This window comes from Agelaius tricolor, unplaced genomic scaffold (genome assembly GCF_023055355.1).
Source record: "Agelaius tricolor isolate 1412-34295 unplaced genomic scaffold, bAgeTri1.0.p SCAF_1, whole genome shotgun sequence".
Taxonomy (NCBI): Eukaryota; Metazoa; Chordata; class Aves; order Passeriformes; family Icteridae; genus Agelaius; species Agelaius tricolor.
Window position 1 is genome coordinate 94,763,727 of NW_027269261.1, and position 19,216 is coordinate 94,782,942.

The 19,216-nt window shown below is 45.2% G+C and overlaps 1 protein-coding gene across 1 annotated transcript; it reads left to right on the forward strand.

Annotated features, from left to right (window-relative positions):
- The first annotated feature begins 14,928 nt into the window (after positions 1–14,928).
- HTR1B (5-hydroxytryptamine receptor 1B) lies at positions 14,929–18,739 on the forward strand. The gene is made up of 2 exons (XM_071444446.1): positions 14,929–16,751; positions 17,593–18,739. Exon 1 carries the CDS (start codon positions 15,556–15,558, stop codon positions 16,687–16,689), a length of 1,134 nt encoding a protein of 377 aa, XP_071300547.1. The 5' UTR covers positions 14,929–15,555; the 3' UTR covers positions 16,690–16,751; positions 17,593–18,739.
- Positions 18,740–19,216: the final 477 nt, after the last annotated feature.

Consider the following 19,216-nt stretch of genomic DNA (forward strand, 5'->3'; position numbering starts at 1 on the left):
ATTCCTTGGCTTAATATCTTATTATTTTGGGGCTATAGGCTGATTAGGCATTTAAATAATTTTCTGTGATAGCATCTGCATTATTTGAATATGCCAGATTGTGAACACAAACCTTTATATTTCTCCAGTGCTTTATTTGACAGCAATGATGATAATAAAATTAACAACCTTCCCTTGCTTTTGCTGATGCCATTTAGCATTTTCCAGAGAGGTCAAAGTAGGCATTTTACTGGTTGGAAATGAAATGTGTCATGCAAGGTTTGAGTTATTCAGCTATTGACTGGTGGGAGCATTCATTTCAGTGAATAGTAAGTCACTCCAATGTTCTCAGTCCAAATTGATCCAGCAGAATGAGACCCCCTTTGAAATCTGAACTCCCCCACAATTTTTCTTTCAAACCTGCAGCTCTGAACCCCTGTAGATGTAGTGGGTAATTGGTGCTGATTGATTTCTGAATGTGCAGATGGAAGAACAGGGAGAGGAATGGCGCAATGACATGAGAGGATGCAAAGTTCAAGAACACCCCAGGCATATGCCAAGGAGACTTTTCCTAAAAGGAATAATGTGACTGCAAAAAAAGCCAATGAGGAAGAAAAGAAATCAAAGACATAGCTGAAAGGTGAAACAAGGAGATTGTAGCCTGCAGGAAAAAGTTGGTGAGATGGCTAGAGGAATGAGGAGTTTTCAGCAAAACAGCACATGCTTAAATGGAGGAGATGAAGCAGAGTGCAGAATTGTAGAAGTTCCTAACCACATAGAAAAAAATCTGCTCAATTGGCTGTTCTGAGAAAAATTCCAAAGCAGCTCATATTGACAAAACAGTGGACATCTGAATCATGTCAGTTCCATTTTCTTAATAAAGTTTTAAAAGAAGCAAATGAAAAGTTTGATTAAGAAAAGCAATAACTTAGGATATCCACAATTTTCCTTACATGAGGAATTCAAGCTTTTTGGATTATTTCAAAGGTTTGAAATATTTTCTGACTGTTTTGAATTATTAGAAATATCCAGGCACTCAAAGCCATCACTGCCCTATTGTCATCATAGTAAGAAATGCCTTTATTTCCATTCAGTGTTTCACAAGTAACTGTTATTATCAGCTACATAAATCTCAAGTGCTGTACACCATGACTTCCTACTTTTGCCTGGTCTTACAGGCATAGTTCTGACTCTGATTACCAGTGCCATATGAGAGTATTACATTAAATAAAAATCAGGCTGGAATTTGCAACTTGCATTCCAAAAGCAATTGAGAACAGAATCTCAGAATGACAATTGCCAAACAGAACAAAATCTTGAGAATTTGTAGGGTAAAATATGAGGCTTCCATGGCCCACACTACTGAGGTTTTGCAGTTTTGTTTTCCTTTCTAGTTTAGATCCAAGAAAACCAATTATGATTCATTAAATGACACTTCTGGTATCAATTTAGGTGACAACAAAAAAAGCTTATATTGTTTTCCTTAATGAAGAGTAAATCTGAATTTTATAGAGCTGCAGCCAGAGCCTACTGCCCCTATTTAACATTGCTTTATAAGAAATATATCTTTTAAATTTTCCTTGTTTCCTGATCAATTGCTTTGGCATCCTTTCCCCACTTCAAAATGAATACATCTCAGCACTCATTAACACAGTGTTGAATAGCAGTGCTTCCTTTTGTAACAAATCAGCATTACTGTGGTGTGCAATGTGGGTTGAGTCTCATTTACATTAGGATTCTTTATACCATTCCAACAAGAGAGACATTTTTATAGGGAAAATCCAATGTGTGCCACAGATACTTAGTTGCAGAGGCAACCAGACCAAGGCAGGTTCCCCAGGTTTTGCTGCTGCAGCAGAGACTCTGACATGTGCAGCACCAAGTCCTGTGTCCTGCCCCAGCACAGACAGAGACATCACTCACCAGCACAGACCAGGCTCTCTGATGTGCTGCTGGCTGGATGTTGACCCCCACATTCCTCTTATCAGAGAGACTGTGAGTCTCTCATTCTCACTAATGAGGAGCAAGACAAGGTGAACAGGTCTGGGACTTCACTGAGACTCCCACATCACAAAAACGCATTTTGCACCATAGAGTCACATCACCCATCAGAGAGGTGGTTATCAGACAGAAGCTGAACTCAAATGTTACTTCAAGTTAATTTCCAAGCTTCCCAAAGACTTGAATTTCTGACTTGTCTGCAACAAATGAAGCAATTCTTTACTTCATCACTCATTATTCAAACCCACTTCTGCTGAAGTGGCCAGCTATCCTTTAAACCCAATATAAATCTCATACTATAAACCTCTTAATTTAACTTTCCTCATGGCTTTTTGAGGAGCAAATAAATATCCCTCTGCTTTTCAGAAAAATGCCTCTGCAATTAAACCTTTTATTAAATCCTTAGATTAGTAAGAGCTGTACTGTCATATGAATACTCTATTAGCATGAAAAAAATAGTTAGAAAAAAAAGGCATGGAATATTCCTGCTAAATGAAAATTCTTATGAAGATCACAGGATCCACAGGAATTGCCTAGCACAAAAGGAATCTTTATTGATATGTGTTGCAGAATTAATAGAACAACAATAATAGCAGAATTGTAACACTTTGCTTTCATACATGCTAGGGCAAAACTTTGCCTTGATCAGTAATTTAGCCAGATTTGTTTTAGTCCATCAGTTTTGCTTTGCAGCACATTTTATCCCTCCTGTGACTGCTCTTAATGGGTGAAAAGTTTGCTGTTTCCATTCATGCTGTCTATTAATGTTTTCTGCTGGGCTCTTCCACATTCCTGGCAATCCCTCATATTTTTTACTTCATTAGTTCAATCCCTATTTTCTCTAATTCCTGTGTTTTAACAATAATTTATTCTGAAAGCCAAACAGCACACTGCCAAAATCAAGTCACCCTTATTTTGTTAAATTCTGCTGGGATTTTAATACATATGGTGCTTCTCCCTGCTCCTGTTTATATATAACACTTAAAAGGGCAGGTCTATGTCTTCACTGCCTTGATAACTAAAGCTACCTTTCCAAATTCAGTCACCACTATTTATTAATCTCTCGTGGCTGTGTCCAGAAATCTTTCTGCATTAATGCAAAGAAGCAGAGAAATGCTGGCAGGAGTAGGATCCTCTGGAAGTCATCCAGCCTGACATCCTCTGGGGAGCACAGCGGTGCCAGCGCTGGGTCAGGTCACACTGTGGCTCTGCCTTGCCAATGCAGCAAAGGTAGATGCAGCTTCCCTTTGAAATTGTTCCCTACCTTCCTTCGATGGATTAGTTTATAAAATTATAGAGTACATCTGCAATTTACTAGTGAGCAGCTAGGCTATATATGTGTATTTTAAAATAAAATGTGTGGCCCTGATTTTATATGAGTTCTTATCATGAGCTTTTTCACTTCTTTGATTCATGATTTTTCCCTTCTTTTTATGTGACTGCCTTTCACATATATTTATATACATCACACATATATGTTTACATATTTTATCAGATATATAATTTTATTATAAGGATATATGTGCATACCATATATCTGATATCTATCTGTATCTGTCAGCTTTTTACACTCGCTTCAAGTAGCATAAGAGAATGGTAAAGGAAGAAGTAATGAGACTGGGAAGTCAAATATCAGAAAACAGAGGCATGAGAGCACAAAGACTTAAAGACAGCAGGTCTGTTTAACCAGTAGAAATAAGTTAAAAATGAACCTTGAATGCAGGCTATCTGATTGAAGGCTATAAAGAACTATACTGGCAGAACTATTGGACACCTAAAGCATACAAGTTCATGCTAAAAAGAAGATGGAAATTTTTACCAGATTTTTACCAGCATTTCACCAGTGGAATAGACTAAAAAGAGATCTGGAAGAATGAATTGGGATGGGTCAGAATATGTGACCTGTTGGAGATCTCTTGTGTCCTTGAGGATTTTTCTGCTTTTTCTCCTGCTATCCCAGCTGGGCTGATAAAATATATTTCTTGTGTTCCTCCTCTAAGACCTGATGCTTTCTCCAGTCACAAATTCTTGAGTCAGAGTACTGGTTGGTAAAATTGTGTGGCCTGTAGTTATTGGTAGAGATCCCTAACACTTCTTGGGTGCTTAAAAATCTGTTACTTTTTTCTGCCTGCAATAGGTGGATGCTCAAATTCTTTAGCAAGTTTCAGATATTCAAAAAATGCTACCCAGTACGTAAGTAGTGTGGGTGGAATTTAATTGTAAATGTACATAGTTACATTGCTTAAATGACAGCGGGGTTTAGTCCTTATTTTGTCAAGATTTGGTTTTGATCCTTGAGATCATTTGCTGTTAATTTTCTATATTTTTACATTTCTGGCTTTTGGGGTAACCCACACAAAACTTTCCCTACAGAGACACATCTATTTGCAATCACCTCCATCTGAATATTGTATAATTTAGTGAAGCTACTGCTTGTATAAGCTACTATTATCAAGATGCAGAGGCTGAAATTATCTAAAACTGTTTGATAAATATCCTCAAATTTCTCTCTTGCTTTCCTTCATCTGGCTGTGCCCACCAAGTGTTCTTAAAATTACAAAAAGTAAAACTGTGCCCTTTAGCTTCAAATATATTCAAATATAGACTTCAACAAAAGAGTGTTAGAACCATTTCATCAAGTCCTCCTGGCTCAAGGTCATATTAAACATGCCTGTGATTAGACATCCAAGTAACTTGTTTCTTCATTTCTCTGGCTTTTCAGAAATCTCATTGGCAATCAATTGGAAATTTCTGATCCATGAGCAAATGTCAGAGGGGCTGAAAACAGTTAATAGGTAGACTCTTTTCAGGGCAGATCTTTTCCAGCCCAAATGATCCTTGATAAGCTGCAGTCTGACCCTTTTAAAGGAAAGCAGAATTGAGTACAGAAACGGGAGTGAGAAGACAGCAGATGATTTTAAAGCATACATAAAATCTCCAAAACAAATTTAACCCACTCCTTTCATTAAGGAAAGGAGGATATCTAAACTTGCTGTAATCATTTTCGTGAAAGAAATCCAAGAAAGGGAATGCACACAACCATCAGCTTCCAGGAATAGCTTTCTTCATACTGTTTCAGCCAGATAATATTAGGCTGTCAACAACTGGCTGACCCATGTTTCATGGCTCCTCAGAGGATGATGTCTCAGAGGACTTTGTGTACTTACTGGCAATCAAAATGTCAAAGACTGAACAATGCTACCAAAATGCTTTTTTTTTTTTTTTTTTTCTGAAAAGGGAACTACTGAACTCTTGCAGGTCTCTCTCAGAACATGAAACTAAAAATTCTTTTTCTCAGGAATTTACAAAGTGTAAATGTAAATGTGAGATGTAGGAAGTGGGAGTACTGCTGAGGTTTTATCAGATTCATTTTCAGAATCATGTAAAAGAGCAATCTACATTACTGGGTTTTTCACCACTGGTCCAAAGGTCATTGATAGGGCAGGACAGCAGAAGACAAGAGTAAATTAACTCCTAATGTTACATATAGTACTAAGCCAGTAAGAAAGTCTGCTGAGGCAAGAAATTTACTCCAATAAAATACATTTCCAACAATAAATGCCAATATTTGCACTAAAGCCAAAGGAGAGAGGAAGAAGCCTGGAAAGTCACTGATAATAGAAGTCCTGTCTGCCATGACCAGGTGCTTAAAGTTTTATATTAAGTGTGTGCATCTTAGGCAGAGGTTGGGCAGATTCACTTTAGATGAAATCCCCAATTCTTATAATCAAACTATATGTAAGATATTATCCTTTGGGGAGGCTTTGGAGAAATTAATCTTTTAGGGCAGGTAAGAAGCAGATGCAGAAGGGAAAGGGTAATCATGTTCTCTACTTCTCAAAACCCCAGTCTTTAAGAACATAATTTCTAGCAGGGGTGTTTTCCCCCTTTTATCTCTATAGCTCAGAATTCAGAGCTGCAATAGAAGCAAACAACGAGGAGGTGCACATTACATCTTAATAGTCAGCTCTTTTGTTTATTTCTCGCTACTTGCGTAAGGTAAACAAGGGGCAGCCCTTATCTTTAAAATATAACAAAACATACAGCAAAACTGCTTTTCTCAAGCAGAAAATGAGGAACCTTTATATTTTGTAGATTCTGGTTGATCTTATTTTGAACTGTCCACTGTGCTGATCACGTCAGTTTATGTGGATCATTTGTTGCTGTACTTGCTTTGCATGGCAAGGCTTTGGTAGCAGAGGGGCTACTGTGAGGAGCTGTGAGAAGCTGTTAGAAGCTTATCCTGTGTCCAGCAGAGCCAATGCCAGACAGATCCAATATAGACCCAATGCTGGCCAAGGCTGAGCCCATCAGTGATGGTGGTAGTGCCACTGGGATAAGGTATTCAAGAAGGGAGAAAAAACCTTGTGGATTTGCAACTGTAGCAGAAGAGCAGAGTGAGAGAATATGTGAAACAGCTCTACATTAACCAGCATCAGCGAAGGTGAAGGGGGTAGAGGTGCTCCAGATGCCAGAGTAGCGATTGCAAGCCATGGAAGCCCACAGTGGAGCAAATATCCACCTGCAGCCCCTGGAGGAGCACACACTGGAGCAGGTGGATGCAGCTGAGGGAGGCTGGGGCCCCATGGGAAGCCTCTGCTGGAGCCAGTTCCTGGATGAACCCGTGGGTCCATGGAGAGAAGCCCACACTGGAGCAGGTTTGCTGGCAGGACTTGTGACCTTGTGAGGGACCCATGCTGGAGCAGGGCGTGCCTGAAGGACTGCACCCTGGGGAAGGGATCTGTGCTGGAGCAGTTTGTTAAAAATCGCATCCCAGAGGAAGGACTCACATTGGAGAAGTTCAGAGAGGATGTCTCCCATGGGAGGGATGCCACGCTGAGTGGGGGAAGAGTGTGAGTTCTCCCCTGAGGAGGAAGCAGCAGCAGAGGCAATGTGTGATGAACAGACCGCCAACCTCATTCCCCATCCCCCTGCACTGCCTGGGGGGAGGAGGCAGAGAAATCAAAAGTGAAGTTGAGCCCAGGAAGAAGCAAGAGGTGGTGGGGAGGTTTTTTAAATTTGGGTTTATTTCTCATTACTCTACTCTGATTTGATTAGCAGTAAATTAAACTAATTTCCCCGAGTTGAGCCTGTTTTGCACATGACAGTAACTGCTTGAGTGATCTCTCCCTGCCCTTATCTCAACCCACAAGCCTTTCATTATATTTTCTCTCCCCTGCCCAGCTTAGATCTTGACAGTGATTTCTGAACTGTACAGATGAAAAACAACATAAGAGAAAATATTAATAGCTACTATTGACAGAGAGTTTATTCCAAGCCACTCAAAGTGTAGAATCAGGACCCTCAAAGCTATTTTCATAGTAGCAAATATGGTGTCTCTGCTCAAAAGAATTGCAGTCTAAGATTAGCACTAGCAGAGGCACACAGGTGGGAAAACATCAGCAAAGAAAATACAACCAGGAAGAATAATAGGCAGCAGTCACAGTTTAATCAACAGCCTGACTCTTGTAAAGTGTGCTTTGTTGGTAACACAGCGAGGGAGGATTTTTATCCTTTATAATGAGGATATCTGTACCTGCTACAGGAAACTTGTCTCGAGCCTGGGAGGGCATGAAGATGTCTGACTGAAATTGAATAATACTCTGGGAGGGGCCAGCATCAGAGGCTAGTGGGAGGCAGTAATTAACCTGAATATGTGATGAGAAGTAGATGAACTACCAAAGGCTTTGAAAGTCATGTAAAGAAAATGTGCTTATTAGTGAGGTATTAATGGAGGAATGAGATAAGAAAAAGGATGCACAAAGAAGGGATGAAGAGAGAAGAGGGTCATGGCCACAACAGCAGGCTATGAAATTGTGTGGTTGCATTTTAGGTAGGTATAATGCAACTTCCAAGATCAGAAAAACACAGCTGAAACATCATAGAAACCAGGATGGCAGTTTTAGGAACTAAATCTCCCTAGCCTCACGCTGTTCTTAAGCAGGGGCAACTTGGGCAATGAGATAACTTCAGCCAAGTATTTTCTATACTCTTGGATGGGGGTTTATGGTTTTGGAGTGTAGAAATCCCCTAGGATTTAGGACTCTGTTTTAAACATGACAGAGGCTGTGGGTCTTGAGGGGAGACACTGTCCTTCCCAAGGACAGTAGTGGGAGCAGAGTGAGGGCACAGAAGGTCAGGCTCACATGCAGATGTGTTCTAAGCTGCAGGAGCAAGATACAGAGAAGGCAGTAAAGGAGTTTTGAAATGAGGGGGAGAAAGTTCATCATTAGGATGAAAGTCATGAACTTTATTGGGGATGTGGAGACAGATCTGGGCCAAGTCCAGAAATGTTTGAGAATAATAAGAAAACCAAGGAAAACCCAGAGCTGCAGATTGCTTTTTCTTGTTGTTTTGTTTGTTTGTTTTTTAATAATAGATGCATATTTTTATAATAATTGGAAAGAAGCAGATTGCTTAGGTATGGAAGCCTTGGTCTGCTCTTGAAGAGATGAACTGTGCACCCAGTGTGTACCTTTGCAGAGCTCTTAGACTGAAGAGATGGAACTATGGAGAGTAAGAATTGGGGAAGGGACATAGAAGGATTTGCCTAAGGAAAGAAACAGAAACCCATGAAATCCACAACTGGAATTTAAAAGCTACAAAATAAAATTATCTGATTCTGCTTCCACAAACACAGACATGACCATCTGGCAAATAAGAAAAAGTCCATATCTCAACTTTTTAAAAATCCACTAACATTTTAAAGGCTACATGTAGAAGCCAAGGTATTTTTTGGATCACCTCAAAACCTCTTTAGGGGCATGTTCTACCTGAGATCTGAATCCTTTAAAACTGACTTCTTCCTGTAATGAGAATTAAGACATACCCTTTGAAATATGATAAAGATCCCATCTATCTTTTACAGTTAAGTATTCCCTTCCCCAATAAATAACCTTAAACATGAGATGTAAAGACATGCACTTTCACAGCTTCTATTAGGACAATCTTTGGATAACAAAAAGATTGGGAAATAAAAAAAGAAATATGAAAAGATGTACAGTTGGGACAATGCTGATCTAGGCTGCTGATCTGGTTCTGTAGTTCTGCTTGGTTACTTTGAGAAAGGCCAGATGAGACACATTCTGCTTCCAAGCAGTGGGATGCATGAATATCTTTTATTTGGAAGAAGCCTCAAGTGACACAATTTTATTTACCTACCTCTTCTGGGCCTTTGTTTTCTTCCCTAAAGAGCTACCCATAGAGCACTGGTGGATACTGATGGCCTTTGCTGACTCAACTTTTTTTAGTAGATTCACTCATAGATTTCACACTTTGCAACATTTCGACCATCAGTTTCATAACAGCCTCTCTCCAAGATCAGATTATATCGGATTTAAGTGGTTTACAGAAACTGTCCCTTGTGACCAGAATGAGATCTTCCACTGTGCTCTACCTTGCAAAGTGCTGCTGAGAACAACTGTCTGTACCCTGGATTTCTCAAAGGGCCTCTTGACCTTGCAAAGCTCTGATATTTGGATGATGCTACGATCATTCACTACTGCTTTAGTCCTGCTACACTAATCTGCTGATGCAAGTAAGCCTACAAGACCTTCATGGCCTTCAAAACTGCTTCTGTTCCTGAATTTCAGCAGGTTCTAAGAGGCATCTCTCCGTCAGCCTCTTGCTAAGCAGAACAGACAACTAAATTTTGCAATTAAGTCTCATACTGCAAAAGAAACTGTCAGCTAGTAAACATCCTAAAAGGACTCAAATTAATGGTTGATGCATTTTATTAAATTAGCAGCCCAAATCTGCATGCCAGCAAAAGCTCCTAGCTTCTGATTACCTCCGGGAACAAAGACTAGAGCATGCTTATAAATAGTGGCAGTGGGCTTAGCATATGTTACCTTCTTTCCTAGATAAATATTAATGAGCCATGCAGAAGAAGCAGATCTCTAATAGGAAGGAATTTTTGTAGCTCTCCTTAAATCAATGCTGACATGATAATTTCACAAGGAAAAGATTTGATTCTTAATTTTCAGCAGTTTTACTTTGCAGTGGTTCACTGCATTGCACAAGTTTCCATGAAGCTTTATGCATTAGTAGCTTGTTGCTTTAAAATGTCTGCAGACTTATATTTTTAACAAAAAAAGCAGTGTTGCATTTCTGAAAACTTGATATTTGGGACCCCTTTGAAATCAACTCTGGATCCTGAAAGGAGACCTTTAGAGATTCCATTCCCTAAATCAGACAGAAAAACTGGAACATACTGAAGTGGGACAATGCTTTAAAACTGATACAGGTCCATATCTGAAAGTGGAGAATTTATCTTCTGCCAGATCTGAGCAGATGAGAAAATTAGACCTTTTTTCGTCTGAATCCCTACAAAGCCTAAATGCATTGTACTTTCCCTCAATGCTGAACAGGTGCTAAAGGTTATGCCATTGGCTTTTATTCCTAGACAGCTGTACCTTTATGTCATACTGTCATGGCTATTTTCCACAGATCATTCCCCAATGGATATGAATGAATTTTATAGCAGGTTATAATCCGCCCATAGTACAGCAGGTAGGTTAAAATCCCTTCAGGTATATAACTGGAGACAGCTTGAACTGGAGGGATGATCATTGAGCCAGATTCTCTGGCACCAAAACAGGCTTTTGCACTGATTTTAGTGTGAATTAGAGGCTCCAGCAGCCTCAGACTGATACCACAGCTCTTTTCACACAAGCAGTCAATTCTTCTGATTGTGACAAAGCAGGAGAATTATGGCCAGTGTGCAAGGAGAGGAGACAGGGCAGGATTGAAGTGGTTTCCTGTGGAGCATCTCCAGGAACATTGTTAAAAATCAAATTCCTTGTAGATGAATGAGGAACAGACACCAACTTCAGCTTCTACCTCCATGAACTGAAATGTGTGAGGATCAGTGCAATGAATGAAGAATAACTGCTAGAAACATTGTAAGGGAGGACTGGAGGGGATGTTTTTGCTTGACCTCAGTTGCCTACTTAGGGTAATTGAATGATATTTGGAGGGCATCTGAGTGCATTTTTCAGCAACTGTGCCTGACCAGTACGAGTTGAGAAACTCAGTGTGTATTTGTGCCTTCTGAGCCCATGTGCTTATTTCTTTGTCTGGGTCCTTAGAGTAAAAATCAAAACTAGGCCCAGCTGTTCCATATAATTAAATTTTAGTAACTCAAGCTGGGTGATTTTATTTTGACTAGTGACTTAAAAGTGATGGCATTTAAATGGCCTTAGCTGTATTTCAAAGTTAACACTGAGAAACTTCACACAGACATTAGTGTTATTTGCCTGTTGGCAAACTCAACAAAATACCACTGTGTTGATTTACACAGCCAAGGTTATCTTTGCTAACAGAAGGACTCAGAATTTCATTATTTAAAATATGAGTATGAATCTCATCAGAGTTCAGGAGGCTACAGATGCCATTACACACAACTTAGCAGCTGAGTCAAGAGCAGAGGTGAAGTTTATATTGTGCACTGAGCCCATGTTCAAACATACCTAAGATGCAAGAGCCAAAACCCACACGACATTATCTGTGGCCAGGACAGATCTGACTGTACAATGAGGCCTTTTCTTTTCTGTACTTAGGTTTCTTTCTATGTGTCTGTCTTCTCTCTCTAATTTATTTATAAGATATTTACGCCATACATGGGCAGTCTGTGAAGCAATAAACCAATAATAGGCTCAGTTTTCATTCAGTTTCTATATTTGGGTATTTTAGTACATCAGAATCTGGATATAAGAAGTATTAACAGTCTTATGCCAGCAGAAAGAAATTAATTTTATGCCTGCCTCTGCACAGAAGCCAAAAGCTTCAGGAAATAAGATCTCTTCTCATAAGCATCTTTTCAGATCCAGTTAGGAGAGGAGAAAATAAACAATGAAATGCAAGCTCCTGGGCGACAGCCCAGCAGTGAGATATGATCGTTCATGTGACAATACATATGATACACAAGACGTGTCTCACTGGCACTCCAGGACTCCAGCACTTATTGATGATCCAGGTAGAATCTGGTGCTTTCATCAAGCCTTGGCCCTCGGGAGTCCAGTTGTGACAGGGGGCTAGGGGGCTACGTGCAGCCTGGCAGAGCAGAGAGGAAGAGCAGTCTTCTACAACCTGAGCACCCCTTGTTGTGAAACAAATCCTTGGAAGCAGCATGCACAGCCTGAGGAAAGCAGCAGTTCCAGAGCCTAGGTGGGGACATGTTTTCTGCATGCCCCTCCAGCAGTGACATGCAGCACCATGACAAGGACCACTGCTAGGAAGATGGCTTTACTATCTTGCTGCAGCTCTTCATAACCCAAGGCTGAAGCCTCAGAGAGAAGCGTGGGGAATGCTTACTGAGCCTGCCCAGGAAGACCAGGTGGTCCTTAAAGGAAGTCAGGTGAGCTGAGGTCAGTCACCACAGCCAGACCTGTCACACTGGGTGAACATTTTGCTGACCACTTGGAGCAGTGCTACAGAAATGAGTGAGAAACCAGCGAGCACAATGGAAGAAAACAAATAAGGGAGGAAAAAAATAATCTTCTTGGCAAGACAAAGAGGGAAGCAATGAACAATGATTACTGATGAATAATGACCCAGAATTAATGGAGAAGGGCAACAGCAAAAGCTGTGCACAGAACACAAATATTTTAGAATGAGAATAAACAGTGACATTAGTTGGGTGGCCAGAACTCATTACCCATTCACATAATACTTGTCTACACTACACACCATGGCTGATGGCTGTGGCTAGGGCTAGAACATTGCCCTTGGAGATTTTATAATTTTATCAGAAGAGCCTTTGCACAAGAGGCAAGCTGTTCCAAAATTGAATGAAGGGCTAGGTTTTCCTCTTGTTATTATTGGTGTTTTAAATTTAAATTCCTCTCAGATATGTAGCCCTATTTGGGAAGAATGTTGAGCTACACAGGCTTGAGGGCATTTGCCAACTTAAGCACAACTAAATTAAGCCAGAAATGCTGAGCAGAAGTGAAAGCAATATCACACTGTATTAGAAGCCAGGATTATAAAATCTCTGCCTATCAAAGAGATCAGAAGAATGCAGACAGCTCTATATTATTATTTTTAATGCAGTAAAGTCTAGAGCTTCCAACCAATTACCAGGCGCCAAAAGGAGGTGCTGCCTGCTTGAACACAAGGAGGCACCACAAAATAAAAACATGGAAACAGACCAAACCCTATCCCCATGCACTTTTGGGAAAACAGAAGGGCTCATTGACATTTTATCTTCCTGTCAGTTCAGTGAACGTAGGCAAACCTTGACTGCCACACTTTCTTTAATCCAGTCTTCCCCCACCTCATTTCTTGAAAGTCTAACTAAAGATCTGGAACAGATTTTACAAAATCTCAAGCACCACCACTTTTTTTTTTTTTTTTTTTTTTTTTTTTTTTTTTTGGTCTCAGGAGACCTGTGGGTTTTAGCACATCTCAAGATCAGGGCATCTCCTCCTGTGCCGAAGCAGGGAGGAAGGGGCTGTCCCTGCGGGGCTCTGACTTTCCCACACTGTTGTGCAGCCCTGGCTCTTCTTCAGTACAATGCTTCTCTTCCCAGAGCTTCCTAGCCCCTCTGGGCCACAATGGATCCTCTCCAGCCTCCTCTTGTGGTACTTCCTTGATCTGCATCCTCTCGGGTGAGCCAGTCCCTCTTGCTGAAGAGCAGGGCGCAGTGGATTCTCACCCTATCCATGAGCTCGATGTCCCAGGCAGAACACTGCAGTGCCTGCCCCTGTGTGGTGCTGAGCATAGCCCAGAAAGCACGGGGCAACAGGGAAACTGACTGATTTTTCACCACAGAGGAAAACAGCCATGAGGAGATGTCCAAGAGGGAACTGCTGAGAGTTAACAGGGAACTTAGGCATGTAGCAGCACGTGAAGATGTGCACAAACATGCTTGCAGACTGAAAACGCTTGTCTCCTCTTAACTTAATTTGTCGTGGTATCTTCGGGAGATTTAGTCGGGCTGGAGCACAGGCATTTCATCAAGCTTGGAATTATCCTGACCCCGCAAAAAGCAAGCTCGCACTCCCTTTGTGTGCAAAACTTTCCTGCGGCTGCTAAGAACAAACGCCGGCAGGAGCTGCGGGACCTGGACAAACGTGTGCTCCCGCTGCTCCTGTCCCCGCCTGCCGAGCAATGGAGGAGCCTGTGGGGCACATCAAGGCTGCTCAGCCGCGGGCGTGCCCCTCCGAGCGCACCAGAAAAATAAAGGAAAAAAATATAAAAGGAAGGAGAAAAATGGGTACGAAAGCCTGAGCACAGAAGATACGGGATTACTAGAAGTGTAAAGCAGGCGATGTGATCCGGGGGGGATACACCTCTGCTGCAGCGGGGCTCGCCGCGCTGCGCAGCCCCTCTCCCGGCGGGCAGGGCGGGCGGTCCCGCGGTGCCGGCCCGCTCCGGCTGCGCCCCTGTCCCGCACGGCCGGCTCCGGCACCGAGCGGCGCTTGTAACGCCGCCGAGGGACGTGGTGGCGGGCAGTACACCGGGGTGTAGCCCCGCGGGGCTCCCTGGGGAGCCTGGCATCGCCCAGCCCCACGGCGTAGCGGGCACGGTGGGAAGATTGGATGATAGGATGGGAAGATAGGGTGGGAACAACGGCAGGACCAAGGAGCACCTGCATCCGCCCGTGCCGTGGCATCCCTCGTCGGGCTGGAAGAGGAGGGGCTGCTCCCCGCCTGGGCGGGGGACGAGCTCGGGCTCCTCCCGACGCCTGCAGGGGCAGGGGGGGGCCGGCGGTGGGGCGGTGCGCGGGGCCGGAGCGGCCCGAACCTCCCCCCCACCCCGTCGGGCGGCTGGTGGGTGCCGGAGGGAGGGCCAAGGGAGGCGGCGGCGGCTCCTCCTCCGCGGGCAGGCGGGCGGGCAGCCCGCCCGAGAGCGGTACCGGTTGCTCGGTGCCGGCGGAGCCGCGCCGCCCGCTATATAAGGGGCGGCGGCTGCTCGCCGCTCACTCACACCGGCCCCTGCCCGCGGCTGCCGGTGCTGGGCGGAGGCCGGGCCTCGACAGCATGGCCCGCGGCGGGGCGCAATGGGAGGTGGTCTCTCCCCCTGTCTCCCGCGGACCCTCCTCTTTCTCCTCCCGCACCCGTGGCGGCGGCTGCAAACTTGCTGCGGCGGGCTGCGTGTGAAGGCACGGCCCGGCGGGGCGGCTCCGCTGCCCGCGCAGCCCCCGCAGCCCCCGCCGTCGCGCCCGCAGCCCGGGGGGCGAGGCCGCCGCCCGCGGGCATGCGGCTCCGCTGCCACCGCGCCCGTCGAGACACGGAGTGGAGCCGCGGGCGGCGGGGCTGCGCTTAGGGGCGGCCGGGGCGGGAGCCCCATGTCCGGGGCTCGCCGCGCTCCGCGGGCAGGCGGCGGGGCGATGAGCTGCCGGGGCGAGCGGGCGCGCCTGGCCCCCGGTTTGCCCTGCTCCCCCGTCCGTGGGGAGTAAGGCTCCGCGGAGCCCGCTCGGAGCTCCCGGAAGGGCGGGCAGGCGGGCGGGGAGGTGGTGCTGGCGCGGCGATGCTGCAGCCCTCCCCCGGCGCCGACGGGGTCCTGCCGGGGTAGCGGCCCCGCCGTGCCGCGCCGAGCCCCGCCGTCTGCGGGGGCGGCGGCCGCGGAGGGATGGAGCCGGCCGGCCCCTGCCGGGCGCAATTGGGCTCCGCCAACGACTCTTACCGAAACTGTAGCGCCGAGGAAGTGATTTACCAAGATGCCACCCCTCTCTCCGGGAAGATCGTGCTCGCCGTCGTCCTGGCGCTGGTCACCCTGGCCACGGTGCTTTCCAACGCCTTTGTCATCGCCACGGTCTACCAGACGAGGAAACTCCACACGCCGGCCAACTATTTGATCGCCTCGCTGGCCGTCACCGACCTCCTCGTCTCCATCCTTGTCATGCCCATCAGCACCATGTACACTGTGACCGGCAGGTGGACGCTGGGTCAGATCGTCTGCGATATCTGGCTGTCCTCGGACATCACCTGTTGCACGGCGTCCATCCTGCACCTCTGTGTCATCGCCCTGGACCGCTACTGGGCGATCACCGACGCCGTCGAGTACTCCACGAAACGGACTCCCAAACGGGCAGCGGGCATGATCGCCCTGGTATGGATCTTCTCCATCTGCATCTCCATGCCCCCTTTGTTTTGGCGGCAGGCGAAGGCCGAGGAAGTATCTAACTGTGTGGTGAACACGGACCACGTCCTGTACACCGTGTACTCCACAGTAGGAGCCTTCTACTTCCCCACTCTGCTGCTCATAGCCCTCTACGGGAGGATCTACGTGGAAGCCAGGTCGCGGATTTTGAAGCAGACTCCAAAGAAAGCAGGTAAAAGACTAACGCGGGCACAGTTAATTACAGACTCCCCGGGGTCGACCTCTTCCGTCACGTCCATAAACTCCAAGGCTCCCGAGGGATCCAGCGAAACGGGCTCCCCCGTGTACATGAACCAGGTGAAGGTGAAGGTCTCGGACGCCCTGCTGGAGAAAAAGAAGCTGACGGCCGCTAGAGAGCGGAAAGCTACAAAGACTTTAGGGATTATTTTAGGAGCCTTCATCGTGTGTTGGCTGCCCTTTTTCATCATCAGCTTGGTGATGCCTATTTGCAAGGACGCTTGCTGGTTCCACATGGCCATCTTTGACTTTTTCACGTGGCTTGGATATCTCAACTCCCTCATCAACCCCGTCATCTATACTATGTCTAACGAAGACTTCAAACAAGCTTTCCACAAACTCATACGTTTCCGATGCACAGGCTGAAATGTTGAATGCGATGTGCTCCCCGGGGCAGCCCCCATGCACGCCCGCGCCCGGCGCCACAGGTAGGTCCGCGCACCCCGCCCTGCGCGGAGAGTGGGGGCGCGACGGGAGCCGGGGGTTGGAAATGGGGCGGGAGGGGGGTGCGACCCCACAAAGAGCCGGTGTTCAGACCCTTCGCGAGCGGCGGATGCTGCGCGCTCCTGACATTTCACAAGCTGTGTGTGCGCGCGTCGTGTGTGCCCCCCCCCCCGCCCAGATCGCAGGGAGTGACTCGCGGCAATCTGCTTTTTATTCCACCTATTAAACCAATCTGCCGCCATTTCGTATGCTAATGCCCGTGTTTCGGCCAATTAGTGCTAAACGGCGCTCGCTTTCCGAGCCCGCAGCCGAGCTCCCCGGAGAGCGCCGGGCCGGGCCGGTCCCCGCCCCGGTGCCGCCCCCCGGCCCCGCCGGCAGCTGCGGGCGCCGCTGGGCGTGCAGCCCCCTTGGAAGGGAGGCCGTGCGGCCCCGCAAACAGCGGCATGATGGGTTTTGTTGGTGTTTTTTGGCTTTGTTTTCGGGGCTTTTTGGCGAGGAAGGGAGCTAGGATAGGCCCCACTTGAAGGCTGCTGACAAAGTCCAGCCCTGCTTCTTTCTGCCCTCCTCACGGCTCCGGCTGCTCCTGCGGGAGCGGAGCCGGCTGCGAGCAGGCGTCCCGAGGGGAAAGCTGTCCCTCAGCCTCCGCGGGAGCCTGGACACCTCCGTGTGTCTCTTCACACGCGGAAGGGCTTTGCCTTTCCGCGCCTCTTGACAGCAGTGGCTGCCAGCTCCTCAGTAAACTCAGCGCCACGTTCTGCAGAATGCATACATGCCTTTATTGTGATACTTTAATAATTCTGCCAATCTTTTGCTTTTTGTCTGCAGAATCAAGTTGCTATTGTAAAGACCCACTGCTTGAAACTTCCCCAAGCCCAGTTGCCAGACTCATGATGCTGCAAAAACGTCAATACATTCTGCCACCAAACTGCTCAGCTCTGCGTTTCAGTGTAATGACTCTGGCAGAGATGCTGTTCCAATAGGCACGCAGATCAGTTGCAAAAAAAAAACAAAGAGGGCAGCCTCGAATCAAGGTCTATAATTCATCTGGAATGAAGAAAAAAAAGTTTGAGAGTAAACTCCATTTATTTTGCAGGCTTAACTTCTTAATTTGTTCTCCGACCGGTTGTAGGGGTGTGCACAAGAGCACAGTTGTCTCTGTCTGTGTTGGTAGCATAGTTGTACTTCTGCACACCTGTAATTTCTTTCTTTCAGTGGAAAGAGTTGCTCCCTTCACCCATGAGGCCAAGAGGAGACAAACTCACATTTAAAATAGGAGCATCACAGTAAATTCTGTAAATGACTCCTTCAGCTGAACATGTGTGAGAAGTGACAGTGTGCAAAAGTTTTATATTTGTATTTCAAAACAATAGTAAATGAAAATGCTCTAGAAACAAGAGTTGTAGACCTGTTCAACTGCACTGCATATCTGTAGTCTGTCCTCATAGTTGCCTTTAAAAAGGAAATACTTCTTGATTTTACTCCATAAGAGCAGAAATCAAGAAGTCCAATGACCTTTTCCATAAACCAGCTGGGAATAGGAGTAGCAGTTTGATGCTGTAACCATGTTTTCCATTTTGTGTCGGTTGCACACCCTTACCGCATGAACCACTGCAAAATTTAGAATTCTCTAAGTACTTAACATTATTTAGTGTATTTTGTAAAGAAGTGAAGCAGTTTGCTCTTTCAGAAGAGCTATTTCACCTGCAAAATAAATACCCATGAATCATGAATTTACTGATGTTAGTGAAATTTCTTGCCTCCCTACTTACCCCCAATGTTTTTTTTTAGTTTTTCTTCTTTTGTTTTGTTTTTTTTTTCTTTTTTCTCCCGATTGGACCTTAAGACAGGTCTGTGCGTATTCAGCAGAGTTTCAGGATATGGTCCACCTGCTGTGATAGAACTGCATTGATTGTTCCTCTTATGTGTAAATGAAAATGAGTATAAACAATAAAACGCTTGACTGTGTTCTCAAGAGTGGTAGCAATTGTGTGACTGAAAGGAGTTTTTATTGGTTTACCCTCTTTCTCAGTATTGACTTTTTAGGTAACACTGATTTGATGAGTCACTCAAGAAAGCAGTTGATGAAGGTTGAAATTACAAGCTTCAATTGGTTGTCAGTTTTTTAACAGGCAGCTTTACTTTCATCGTAGTCAGTTCTGTTAGGCATAATTATTACTATTTTCATGTAATGTCAGAAAAAATGTTTAGTTTTTTTCCACAAATATTTTTCTTGCTCCTTTAAAAGCAAACAAAACTTACTTTAGCACCTGGTGGATAGTGTAATCAATGTTCTTTTAAAGCTGTGTGTATGTATTCCAGATGAGGGTTGTTAAAAGACTGGAAAAATCTTACATGATTTATCTGCCTACTATTCTTCAGAGAGTTATTCAAGTAATAAGGATTTACTTATAACTGGATAGTACAGGAAGTGTGTGACCCTTTCTGCTTC